At 39.1% G+C, this 13,767-nt stretch overlaps 1 protein-coding gene across 1 annotated transcript in view; it reads left to right on the top strand.

Moving 5' to 3' along the window:
* The window catches only part of stxbp4 (syntaxin binding protein 4), a 34,881-nt gene that overhangs the window by 8,221 nt on the left and 12,893 nt on the right, over positions 1-13,767 (top strand). The window contains 10 exon segments of the mRNA XM_054599283.1: positions 484-558; positions 4,741-4,826; positions 5,312-5,428; positions 5,431-5,464; positions 6,866-6,998; positions 7,487-7,593; positions 8,062-8,287; positions 8,914-8,995; positions 11,086-11,168; positions 12,235-12,331. Of these exon segments, the coding sequence (XP_054455258.1) occupies positions 484-558; positions 4,741-4,826; positions 5,312-5,428; positions 5,431-5,464; positions 6,866-6,998; positions 7,487-7,593; positions 8,062-8,287; positions 8,914-8,995; positions 11,086-11,168; positions 12,235-12,331 (1,040 nt within the window).

The following is a 13,767-nucleotide window of genomic DNA, read 5'->3' on the forward strand; positions in this document are numbered from 1 at the left end:
GTGTGTAGCCCCGCCCTAAAGCATACCCTGCTTTATGGTCTATTTGACTCTTAATGGACCATCATTTAGTAAATGAACATCATGCCGTATTGAAGAAGACTTGAAACTAGAGATTGAGACCATAAACTCATGTTTACAATGTTTACTGAGGGGATAAATCAAGAGAGAAGTGGAGTCATTTTCTCATAGACTTCTATACAACCAGAGGAGTCGCCCCCTGATGGACAGTAGAAAGAATACAGGTTTAAGACAATTTGGACTCTGACTTTTCATTTGTCGGTACTTCGTTTTATGACCAAATACCTGTTTTGTGTTAATTAGAAAAATTGTTTTACGCTTAATTAAGAGAGTGAACATTGGTGAACATTACATTAGCATTGTCCATTGATCTCGTTTTGCTTTGTTCTGTTTGTATGAACTATATATGTTATGTTCACCTGCACACCAGCTGACATCACACCTCTCTGTCCTGTTTCCTGATAGGGCGGTGGAGATCCTGAGGACAGCCTCGCTCTCCAATCACATGTCTCTGTTGGTCACCAGAGACGATTCATCCAGGTGAGACACAAATAAAGACTCACTGGGATGTTTTTCTCATCCAAGGTTCTTCTGAATCTTGCAAGCCAAACATGTAAAACAAAAAAAATTTGGGGTGTTAATCTGTCCTTTTAAAAAATCTCCCTTTAAGCTTCTTCTAATAGAGAAGTGTTTCTGGAAGAATCCTAAAAGTCTGCATTTATGAATCCTATAAAAACTGTTTCTTCTCAAAGAAGGTTTCGTTTTATAATACCAATATGCCGATGTCCCGACACCAGCAGATGTTTTATAATCCAGGAGATAAACAGTTTTTTATTACTTCAAGCTTTTCCTGCCCATTGACATGAGTCATGTCAGTGGTTTGATCCGTCCTTGGTGTAACCTCAGGTGAATGTTTGGTGTCTGACAGCTTCGAGGTAAACCGACCTGGCACTCTGCTGTCCCCTGTGCTTTTCCCCGTCAGCCTGAGACAAACACACAGTGACACAATAGGGACGCTTATCCACGGGGTTTCAGCTGATCAGAGACCCAAACACAACCAGAGATCAGCGGAAACAACAGCGAGCAGAGACGGTTTCCAAGCTGCACTTTTTACATGACGCTCATCAGACGGCAAACGTTTTCTGTTCATTGAGGTCATTTAGGTTTTGTGTCCGATCCAGCAAACATCAACATTTTACACCACAATGAAGCTGTTTAAAATATCTTCCACTCAGCACTTTGTCCTTAAGAATCATGCGCATATTTTTTCAATTTACATCTAATGACATCATTCAGAGCCAAAGCAGGAAGTATTAACCCAAACGAAAAATCACACTTTAGTGTTCCTGACATCAAATGGCTGTCTTGAGAGTATCCTCATACAACAGTTTGTATGATATCTTACAAAAAGTGATTCCTCAGTTAATGTGCGTTTTCCCACAGAAGTCAAGCAACACGAGTCAATATCTACTCGTTATATAAAAGCAGCCTTTTCAAAATAAACTTCCATCTTCACAGGAAATAATTCAGTTGGTTTTAGACAACAAAACTACTTAGTTAGGTTTAGTAAAAGATCACAAAATACTTAGTAAGGTTTAGTAAAAGATCGTAAAATACTTAGTTAGGTTTAGTAAAAGATCACAAAATACTTAGTTAGGTTTAGTGAAAGATCATAAAATACTTAGTTAGGTTTAGAAAAGATCATAAAATACTTAGTTATATTAAAGAGGAACTAACAGTAGTCTCCTGGAGGAAAGATCTATTTTTGTTGGATTCATCTACTTCCTCTGCCACCTGCTCATTGTGTGATTTAGTGGCCTTTATACTTTCCTCATTCATGATTACCTGGATCACAAATGCAAACACTTTGTGGGATATCTATTAATTATGGCGCATCATTTTTGTAGGTATTGCTAGGAACACTTGATGAGACCATTCTCAATGATGTTTCAGTTCTTCATCACTTGTCGTATTAAACATCTTGGCTTTTTCTGCCAAGAAAACAAAAATAAGTTTTAGGAATATGTTTCATATCGGTTTACAGATACACACAATGTCACTTAAAGTTGTGAACTGGTTGTTAAGGTTTAGGCAACAAAACTTCTTGGTAAAGTTTTTTTTAAAAGATCTTGATTTTTGTTTGAATATAAATGGAAACTCTGTAACAAACGAGCATAAGCTTATTATGTATATAGCCAGAGAGGTGCAACATGGTGGTGAGGAGGACATGAACATGATGATGTTATTGTCCTCATTAGAGACAGAGACAGAAAAAAAGAGGAGGAAGATGAAGGAAATGAGCAGATGTGATGGAGTTTAGGATCAGAAGGTGATTTGATGTTTGACGGATCGCAGCGTGATGTTGTGACTGAAGAGGGAAAAGCTTGAGTCCCTTCAGAGAGACGAGTCATTTTATATTCATCAGTTATTATGAAACCAAAGCAGCAGCCAGAGTCTCTCTCTGTGTGTGTGTGTGTGTGTGTGTGTGTGTGTGTGTGTGTGTGTGTGTGTGTGTGTGTGTGTGTGTGTGTGTGTGTGTGTGTGTGTGTGTGTGTGTGTGTGTGTGTGAAAGCAGCTTTGTGCCGACACGCCAGCTTTTCACCTCAAAGCTCGACCTCCATTGTTGTTTGTTTCACACTTTAAAACTAATTATGATGATTATGTGCAGCTGCTGGCTGAGTGGTCGGCGGTACGGCGGGTCACAATGAGGACGCCAAGGTCACGTGGCGGGGATTTAGATCGGCCGTCCTCACGGCTTCACCGGATAAAAAACTGAAAAACAAACAAATGTGGGATGTTAACCTGGATGTAACTGATGGAGCTCTGTGACTTCAGGTCAAATCAGGTTTACAGATATATTTATGATTTCATTTCATCAACGAAGAAATGACAGAAATTTGCATATTTTCAGTCATTCTAGTGACTCTTTAGTGCCAACGTTTGTTTGTCCTCCACTTTGGTTGGATGGATGGACGCTAAATTTTCTTATGGCCATTCATGGTCACCAGAGGATAAATCATGCCTTTGATCCCCTGACTTTAAACCTAGCGCCATCATCAGGTCAACATGTTAATGGGTCTAATATCTTGTTTTTATTATATCTGCAGAGACGACTGTAGTCTGATGGTGTTGAGCTGACACCATGTCATCACTTTGAAAACAATCTCCTGATTGCAAAAAAATCTGGGTTTTCCTAAAATGACCTTACTTTTCAAAAATGTAAATTTACAAAGTGCCCTGTCATTGCAAAAATGTCCTGATTTATCCCCAAAAATCCCAAATTTTGCACAATAAAATCCAGATTTTCCTAAAATGACCTCATCTGCCATAAATATCCTCACTTTGCAAGAATGTCCTAAATGTCCCAACATGGCCACCATAAACTTTTTGGAATTACGTAACGACATGACTACAGACTTCAGATTTGATTCTTTCTTCTTCTTTATTTTCTGTCTATCCAGCAGTTTTAGTTTTCCGGAGTTCCAACTGAGGCTTCATACGGTTTTGTACCCAAAACCATGAATACGCTCGTTTTCAAAGTATCTGATTCATCAACGTCTTCTTGTGCTTGAAAATGAGCTCACGTTAACAGTAACTGCTGACTATCAGGACCAAAAAACCTCAGTGATTCACAGACAAACACATTCTCACAAACCCAAACACAAGAATGTTAGTCAAATAGATAAATAAAGTAATTACAATTCATAAATAGATTGTAAACTATCGCTTCTGAAGATATGAATTTCTATTTTTAATATGATTTGAAATGCCTCGATTTCATTTGGTTTCTTTAAAACTACTCCCCTGCTCAGCTGTGGCTTCATAAGAGGATTAAATGATGACACTCAGTTGTGAATAATCTGCATTAATAATAAACTGGTAGCTTCTTGTGCCATTAGTTTTAGTTCATTTCACTCAGTCAGGTGTATTTTCTGTTGAAACTAAAAAAAAGCAACAGAAACTTAATGTAAAATAATATTTTGAATCTAGAAGTAAAGTTACTTCTCTCTGCTTTTAATTTGAATATGACGGCGCTATAAAAGCTATAAAGAAAAATATCAGATGGGTGATGAGAGTCTGTGACCTCTGACCTCTGGGTGTTTAGTCTCAGTAACGGAGCAGATCCAGTTTAAAGGCATTAACAGTCGATCTGATCAGAGATCAGTGATGAGAGTCATTCTCTGGTTTCCTCTGCGTCCATGTGAGGGAGACAAACACTCACAGATCTGGTCATCGTCCTCCTCTACTGTAAAACACAAAACATGTTCTGCTTTCACATTTATAGTTCAGTCAAAGTAAAGATTATGACGCTGAAGAAGTTTAGATTCACAGGTGAACATCTTGTTTTCAGATCAGCGGATGAAGAATATCTAAACATTTAAAGACAAATAAAACAAATCATTTTAAATGTAAATGTGATTATTTAATTTTCAAATGTGTTGGAGGAAATATAGAAAAGTTAATGTTATCTTTCATTAAAGTTAAGTGATACTAAATCATTCTGCACATTCAGTATCTTTGATTTGAATATACGTAACAGTATTAATATGAACTGGATTTTCCCAAATGAGTCATTTTTGAGCACGATTGCAGCCTGTGAGAGACACTCTTCTTCGTTGGTATCATCGTGTGTGTGTGTGTGTGTGTGTGTGTGTGTGTGTGTGTGTGTGTGTGTGTGTGTGTGTGTGTGTGTGTGTGTGTGTGTGTGTGTGTGTCCTTCAGGAGGGAGTTTACTGAGCTGATGGAGAAGTACGGCTCCAATCACATCACAGCTTCCGGAAGAATCTCTCCTACTCAGCTCTCCACAGGTGAAACACACAATCACACGCACACTAACACACACACATTTATACTAAGGACGCTCATGGAATTCATACATATTTTATACATTCAGAATTACTGACCTTATCCTCAAACCCTGAACCTCACAACATGTCCTCACTTTACAAAATGTGCCAAACATTTTCAAGATTGTCCTCCCCATCTCCCTCCCATCATCCACCTCCTCCCTCCATCTCTCTCCCATCATCCACCTCCTCCCTCCATTCTTCTACCATCATCCACCACTCTCCTCCTCCTTCCTCTACCTCGCTCCCATCATCCTCCACTCTCCACCTCCTCCCTCCATATCCATCTCCCATCATCCACCACTCTCCTCCTCCTCCCTCCTCCTCCCCCTTACCTCCCTCCCACTCTCTTTCTATTTCCCTCTCTCTCTTTCTTCTTCTTCTTCTCTCCCACCTCGTCCTGCTCACCTCTCTGTCTCTCTTCTTCTTCTCTCCTCTCCGCTCAGGGAAGCTGACAGACACGGCCTCCTCCTCCTCCTCCTCCCGATCGGAGAGCCCCCAGCTTCTCAGTCCTAAAGAGGGGGTCACCTCCTACTCCCACGCCTCCTCTCACACTGCCAGCCCCCCTACACCATGCACACGCCCACGCACGCCTTCAGGTACCAATCACACGGCAGATTTTTATAGAAATAACTTCTTCTCTGTTCTTCTGGATTCTTTAGTTCTTCTCTGCAAATCCTCGAAGGTTGGATGAAGCAGCAGGATGGAGGAATTAAAGTCCTATTAGAACAATTTTAGACTTTGGCAGTGTATGATTATACTTCATTGATTAACTGACACATTAAATTTGTATCTATTAACTGAAATTGTATTTTAATTAGGTAAAGTAATATAAAAAAAATAAAAATAATGACAAATAGTATAATAAAAAACAGGTACTTAATAATAAATGTTTATATATATATAAGAGATTTTTTTCTCTCCACATAAGAGGCACTCATTTGTTCAATTCTTCACTTCTCCTTTGCCAAGTTTATCCTTCCATCTACCAGACAGGTGTTTTTATTTCACAGATGTTCCTTCAAAATAAGAGCCCAATATAAAATGTGCAGTCTTATCTCATGACACAATGCCACACATGTCACAAGTTTTAGGGAAGCGTGCCACCGACACGCTGACTGCAGGACTGGCCACCAGAGCTGTTGCATGTAAAATGAATGTTCATTTCACCACCATAAACTGTCTCCAATGTCGTTTCCAACTGCAAACGGCATGTAACAACGCATGTAACAATATGAGACCAGCCGCCATGACAGTTGATACTTTTGGCACAAGAGTCAGGACCCGACTGCTGTCCATTGTTGTAATCCGACTTGAATGGGAGAGGTGTTTTTCAAGGATGAATCCCATCTGACCAAAATCGGTATATTTCTAGCACTTTTCATGTAAATCCATAAGTCAGAGTCTTTTTTTGTTTGTTAAAACTACACATTTTAGAGCGGCTTTTTACTGTGACCAGCCCAAGACACAGCTGTGTCATAATTACAATGTTTTATCAGCACCTTGATATGAAACACCTGTTAGGTGGACAGATTATCGTGGCAAAGGAGAAGTGCATTTCAGAGAAATACTGGGAAACTGGGAGTGAAAACAGGATTGTTTGTAGTATTTTTGTTCAGCAGTATACATGTACGTACAGCGTGTAGTCGTTTGCATACAGGACATTCAGCAGCTACAGAAAGTAAATAAAGAGCTTCTCTCTGAAGGTATTATTTTGTCTTTTTGGAGGATGGTTACATAAACTGTTGAATTGTATTTCTGCAACACCAGCGACGGCTAAAAATAGTGAGAAGCATCTTCAGCAATTTCACAGAGAGGTGTAGGAAGACCAGAGAGAGGAAGAAGAGGAGGAGGAGGAAGAGGAGAAGGAAGAGGAGGAAGAGGAGGAGGAGGATGGTTAGAGATTATGTCATGGTGGGATTGAATGTGAGCTGCAGCGTGACTGTGTAGGTTTTTTTTAATAATGCTTAGTGTCGTCCTCTCTCCGTCTCTCTCCACAGTGACAGTGGCATTCAGTTGATATGTGTTGCCAAGGGAACAGGCCTGGGGCTCGTCATCAAGGGCGGAGCCAACCGCGCAGAAGGACCAATGGTGTTCATTCAGGAAATAGTGCCTGGAGGAGACTCCCAGAAGGTCAGCGCTTCATCACGAAGTGGTCAGCGCTTCATCACGAAGTGATCAGCCTGATCTCCTCAAATATGCATTTTAATACAATCAAACTGCATTGTTTTTTATGTTTGGAGGAACATATTTTCTACTTGTTCACGTTTGTTTTTGACATATCATAAATACATTTCTAATCAATGTCGTGTAAGTACGTTCATGGTTGAGGTCAGTGTGGATGGACAATTCAAACAAACACAGGACTTTCACCCAGGAGACCGCTGTTTGTGTCCTCTGAAAACCAAAAGTAAATGTTGAATTACTTTAAGTTAAGTACGTAACTTAAGTTGGGTAACAAAAGCTCTTATTATCAGCCAATCCATGATAATTTCCTACTAAACATAACCAGTTACTTTTTTGTGTTTTTGTTTGGTTTAAATAAACACTGTTAACCACATGTTCGAAACTATTACAGCCATAATCCAGGAGAAAATATCTTTCCAACGAAACATTTTCAGGACGGCAGGCTGCAAGTCGGAGATCAGCTGGTGTCCATCAACAAGGAGTCCCTGATCGGAGTGACGTTTGAGGAGGCCAGGAGCATCCTTACTCGCACCAAACTCAGGTCCAACACACCTGGAGACTTTTTCAAAAGCATCAATTATTCATGATACTAAAGAAACGAGAACACAGGAGATTGCCTCTAGAATAAACGTGACATGAGCTTTTTATAAATCAATGATTAAATTTGCTTAAATGTCGTTTAAAATAACAGGAAAAATATTGAGTGTAAAGTTATTAATGTTGACAGGCAGCAGAGTCTGAACAATGCAAGTTGCATTTTGATTTTGAAATACTAAAATCAATATTTAATGTTTACATTTAAAAATTCGAGTTATGTTTTCCTTTATTTTATTGTCTGTGTGACATATTTTTTGACAGAAAGGGTTAATGGGAAATTTAGTCTTGATTTAAGGGAATCAAAAGCCACCAATACTTTTTGTAAGAACATATTACAGTTAATGTGGACATTCTAAATGTATGTTTATAAATGCCCCCCCCCCCCCCCCCCCCTCTGTCCTGTGCCATGTAGACCGGACCCAACGGTGGAAATTGCCTTCATCAGGCAGCGGTCGTCCTCCAGCTCCAGCAGCGGGCCTCACAGCCCTGTCTCCCTTCAGGGGTCCGGGGGTGGAGTTGGACCCCAGACGAGGACCGCCGGGCCGGGCACCGTGCCTCTGCAGCCGACCGTGGTCACCAAGCTCACCTCCAGCAGAAACCCGGCCTGTGAGACTCTGCCAGCGGTCAACGTCAGCCAGGTGTGAAAATCCAGTACACCAGGACAGAAGGTTTACTGGGTTTGTCTTAAACTATAAACCAGGACCACACTTTAGGTGGGTCGAACCAACTAGGATTAACTCTAAACCTGAGTTAAATCCTTCTTTATCTTACAAACATATTGCGCCAAAACTTTAAAGCTAAATTTAAACTAAATCTAATTCATTTTAAGTCTTAGTCTTAGTCACATTATTCTCAACCTTCTCTGTTGTTTACTTGTTAGTATGTATGCTAACATTTGCTAATTATCAGTAAACACAAAGTAGAGCTGAGGCTGATGGGAATATCATTAGTTCTGCCGGTGTTTAGTCACAAACCAAAGCCTTGGAAAAAGTAAAACTGTATTTATTGATTTTGATACTAGCATGATTAAAATATAATGAGCATTTTAGGAGAATATTTATTCCTCAGGTCTCTCTTCAGATTTCCTCATAAAACACTATTGATTAATCTTCTTGATGTTTCACAACCACCTTGTGTAATGTCTGTTATCCGTGTCACTGCACTGAGGTTATGACACACATGAACACACACACACATGAACACACACACACACAGGAACACACTCTTATCACACCGTTATGATTATGTTATGTTATGTCTGCAGGTGCGAGTGTCTCCAGCCAGAACGGAGCCGACACGTGTTTCCTCCCCACCAGTGAGCGACAGCATCGCTGATACAAACCCCGGTATGAATCCATCATTCAATAATCAATAATAGAAAATACACTCCGTATTTTGTGAACATTCAGTTTAATATGATGGTTGGTTCCATTAAACCTCTGCAGAAGAAGAAGAGGAGTTTGAAGGAGCTCCAGTTTGCTTTTGATTCACACTTTCACATCTCAGACAGGAAACACTTTCAACACATTTTGACTTATTTTCCAGTTCCTCAGTTTGTCTCTTGTGTGAATTTAAAATGCTTATATTCACATTAAAAAGTCAGGTCATCATATATTATTATATAATGTGAGGAAAAATGTATTCAGACACGTTCCTGATCAGACGAGGAGCTTTAAGAGCCTCTGAGGTGTAAATGAAAACCGGGCAGTGTCTCTGATGGAGACAGACGACGGAGACCAGCAGAGGACAGATGGCGTGCGGTTGGCTGCCTGTTGGGGGGGAGGAAGTGAGGCAGGCGGGAGGTCTGGCCTCCGATTGGCTGAGGGGGCGTCCGGCATCATGTGGTCTGTGTGTGTGAGAGAGATCCTGAGGTCCTCCTCCATATGTGTGCATCGCTGTGGATTGCTGTGTTTTGTTGTCTAACGTCACTCTTACAGACTTTGAGGTGTTCAGAACAAAAAGGAAACCACCAACTTTCACTTCAGATGAACCAGTAGAACCAGTTTGTTTGTCCATCAATAAACTTTATATCTCAATTTGACTCACTTGGTACAGGGTCATGAAAAGAATAGCCTTATGAGACAATGTTAAAGTCTCCAACCCTCTCCTACCAAGAAGCAAAAGAATGGTTTTGTGTCATTTTGTGGTCATTAAGTGTCTCTTTGTGGTCATTTTGCATCTCTTTGCAGTTCTTTTTTTCTGTCTCCATTTAGTTATGTCTTTTTGTGGTCCTTCTGCAGTTCTTTGCAGCTATTTAGTGTCTCTTTATGGTCATTTAGTGTCTCTTTGTAGTACATTTGTGTCTCTTTGTGGTCATTTAGTGTCTCTTTGTAGTAAATATGTGTCTCTTTGAGGTAATTTTATATCTCCTTCTGGTCCTTTTGCATTTCTGTAGTAGTTTTGCATCTTTTCAGTTGTTTTGCGTCTCTGTGGTTGTTTTGTTTCTATTTGTGGTTGTTTCGTGCCCCTTTTTTGTAATTTTGAATCTCTTTGCACTTGTTGTGTGTCTCAGTGGTCATTTTGCGTCTCTTGTTGGTCGTTCTGCGTCTCTTTGCAGTCATTCTGTGTCTTTGTGGTCATTTGTTAAATCTGTGAGTTAAGTGCGACACAATAATCTCAATCAAACCTTCTAGTGGTTTTAAATATTTCAACCTCATCTCCCTGTCTTTGGAGGTCAAATGGAGTCGACTCAGGTGTCACAATCCAACCTACATCTGACTTCACCAATAACAGACATTGTACTTCATCTTATTATTTGTGTGGATGTGGGGTAAAGTTTAATGCAGGTGAACATCACAACCAGCAGCAGAGTGATTCCTGTACTAGAGAGTGTTTAGAGGATTTATTAATCAGATTTTAATATGACAGATGTTTCTAGAGGCTAAGCCAGCAGGTTTAAAACACATTATCTAACACACACACACACACACACACACACACACACACACACACACACACACGATCTCACCTGAATTGATCCTGTATCTGTTTTTTCACCACCAAGATCAACACATTAACCCTCCTTGCTACACGTTTCTGCACACGTCGTTTTAATAAATCTGCATGTGAAATGAAGGAGTGTGTAAATGTGACATCCTGTGAAGAGACGTTTAGGTGAAGGAACATCCAGACATCTAGACATCAGGTCTCATAATCAGACTGGGTTTATCTTTTGTCTCATTTTGTCTCCAATAAAAATCAAATTGTTTCAAGAATTTTATCAACATGAACCTCAACGTTCAGTATTTAGAATTTTCTTTTTACTTTATGGTCTTTAATAGGAAAAAATAATCTGATAAGGGTCTAGCCAAAAGTTCTGTATTGTATTGATTGGACCTTATTTTGTTTTGCATGATGAACACAATCAAACTAACGTTCAAACTCTGTTCATTAAGTTCACTTTAAACAGCTGATGTGTTTGTATTTCTGTCTGCAGAAGCTGCCAGCAGTCAGCAGCCTCCTCTTAGGAAATGTTCCTTCAGCACCAGCTGTCGACTCAAACTGGAGAGACTGGAGCAGGTTGGTATGTGTGTGTGTGTGTGTGTGTGATTTATATAAATTATATTCTGAATATTATATAACAGAAAAACTAACCTGGTAGTCCTGTCAGACTACCAGGTTAGATTCTGTTACACTGCAGCTGTCAGTCCTCTGTGTATTTTATCTCATTAGGCTTTCTGAACAGAACATGTTATATTTTTATATATATATAAACCCTGTTTCCAGCTTCTCAAATGTGAGGATTTTCTTTTTGTCCTTTAAATGTAATATTTATCTCTTTTTTGATTGTTGGTTGGATCAAACAAAACATTTAAGATCTGGGAACTAGTAATGTGCATTTTTCACTACTTCCTGTCTGTTTCATAGACTAAATGATTCACCGATGAAAAAGCTGTAGTTCATATAAATAAATATGTAGATGTTTATATTGTTGTGATGTAGCGGACTCAGGAAGTTCTAGATTTAGAGAAACCTGAGAGGTATAAATAACCACTGTAGCTGAGTCTATCTGGTGCTGAGACGCTGCAGCGTTGATGAGCTGATGAGTTTCAGGTGTGCAGCTCTGAACAGGTGAACCAGCTTTGCAGCAATCAGGAGGGAGACAGAGAGAAATAATCTGCAGCATTTAATGTTTATCAAGCTTAAAAGTATTAAACCCATTCACTGTTTGTATACTTTATTATATTGTTAATCTCTGCACAAGCACCCATAATGACATGTTAAATATTTAACTGTATTATTGACAACTGGACAGTCAGATTTAAGAATTCAACCAAAGACAAAATTATAAATTTATATAAAGAAAATGTTATAAACAACAAGCCTTGTAGGTGAGATTCTGCCCCTATTGTCAACTAAAAAAACATATTTCTCCAGGGATTGTCGTGTTATTGGTTAAGTTAAAGATCAAATTTTTCCTTTTATGATCTAAAGATGTTCTTCAACTCATAAAACGTTTCACAGCTTCTCCATCGTCTAAATCATGGGTTATTAGTGACTGCTGGCATGAGGCTGTTTATCGATGTTTGTGACAGGGCGTCACCACTGTGTGTATTGATATTTTTGTGTGTGTGTATGTTTGCAGGCTCTGGATCTGCTCGGTCTGAAGCCCTCGGAGGCTCAGCAGCAGGCGCTCCGGTCCAGACTACAAGCCGATCCAGCCGGGACGGTGGCCTTCACAGGTAAGACTCTCTGAATCCTTCTGTTTATTGTTCATGTATTATTTATGGGATGTTTCATCCTGGGCTCTATTCCATCATGTTTTTTATGTCTAAAGGGGACAAACTGGTTTGAACTGGTCCAGTATTGACAGAAAACTCTGCAGACTTCAGCCGCTAAACTGAAATAAAATCTCTCGGGAAAACTCCTCTTTTTACTGCAGCTGAGCAAGAGTTATATCTGATGTTCTGGAGATTCTGTGTAAACATCAACTTTGACAAAAACCTCACAAAATCCTCACAGCAACTTCTTTATTTTCTTCTAAAAAAAAATCTTCACAGTCTTTTCCTGCATCAAAACACCAATCAAAACACAATCTGTTTTTTAGAACCAACATTTTACATAAAAAAGCCTTTAAGTTGGGTATTTTCCTATTATCATCATCATAATTAATTTATGTCCACTAACGGTCAAGCTAATGTTAAACTAACGGTTAAATAAACGTTCAAGCTAACGGTCAAGCTAACGGCCAAAATAACTGTCAAGCTAAAGGTCAAAATAACTGTCAAGCTAATGTTCAAACTAACGTTCAAACTAACTTTAAAACTAACGTTCAAGCTAACATTTAAACTAAAGGTCAAGCTAACGGTCAAACTAACCTTCAAGCTAACCGTCAAACTAACGGTAAAGCTAATGTTCAAACTAACATTCAAACTAACAGTCAAACTACATTTGAACTAACGGTCAAGTTTACGTTCAAACTAACGTTCAAACTAACGTTCAAGGCAACGGTCAAACTTAAGTTCTAGCTAACGGTCAAGCTAACTGTCAAACTAACGGTAGAGCTAATGTTCAAACTAACATTCAAACTAACAGTCAAACCACATTTAAACTAACGGTCAAGCTTACGGTCAAACGAACATTTAAACTTAAGTTCTAGCTAACTGTCAAACTAACAGTCAAGCTAAAGGTAGTCATTGTTTTCTGGTCTGTTTGTTATTGTGTGTCTCTAAAGGAGAAGTCTCTGAAATCTGGCATCAAATCAACATTGTTAAAACCATCTAAATATTCAGCCATGACATTAAAATTCTTTTAGATAACACTAAGACCCTCTTTCTTTCTAAACTCCAACACAACAAACTGACAACATTCCTCTCTTCTACTCACGTTTGTCCTCAACAAGTCACAGGACACGATAACGAACAGAAAGGTAAAGAAAAAGGTTTTATATATTTTTAGTGTCTTTCCATTATGTTGTCAGACTCTTTAATAATAGCCTGAGTCAGTGGAAACCCAAAGCTATTTTAGTGGCTGCTGTCTGCAGTGTTTTCCATCTTACTGGACCAATTTTAGAAACATAGACAAACATGAGGAGACTCCAGTTTTCCAGTTTTTCTCCAAATTCCTCTTTAAATAAATAACTCTAGTCATATTTATTATTGAGATCCAACCCATTTAA

The sequence above is a fragment of the Anoplopoma fimbria genome, chromosome 5 (assembly GCF_027596085.1).
Source record: "Anoplopoma fimbria isolate UVic2021 breed Golden Eagle Sablefish chromosome 5, Afim_UVic_2022, whole genome shotgun sequence".
NCBI classification, from domain to species: domain Eukaryota; kingdom Metazoa; phylum Chordata; class Actinopteri; order Perciformes; family Anoplopomatidae; genus Anoplopoma; species Anoplopoma fimbria.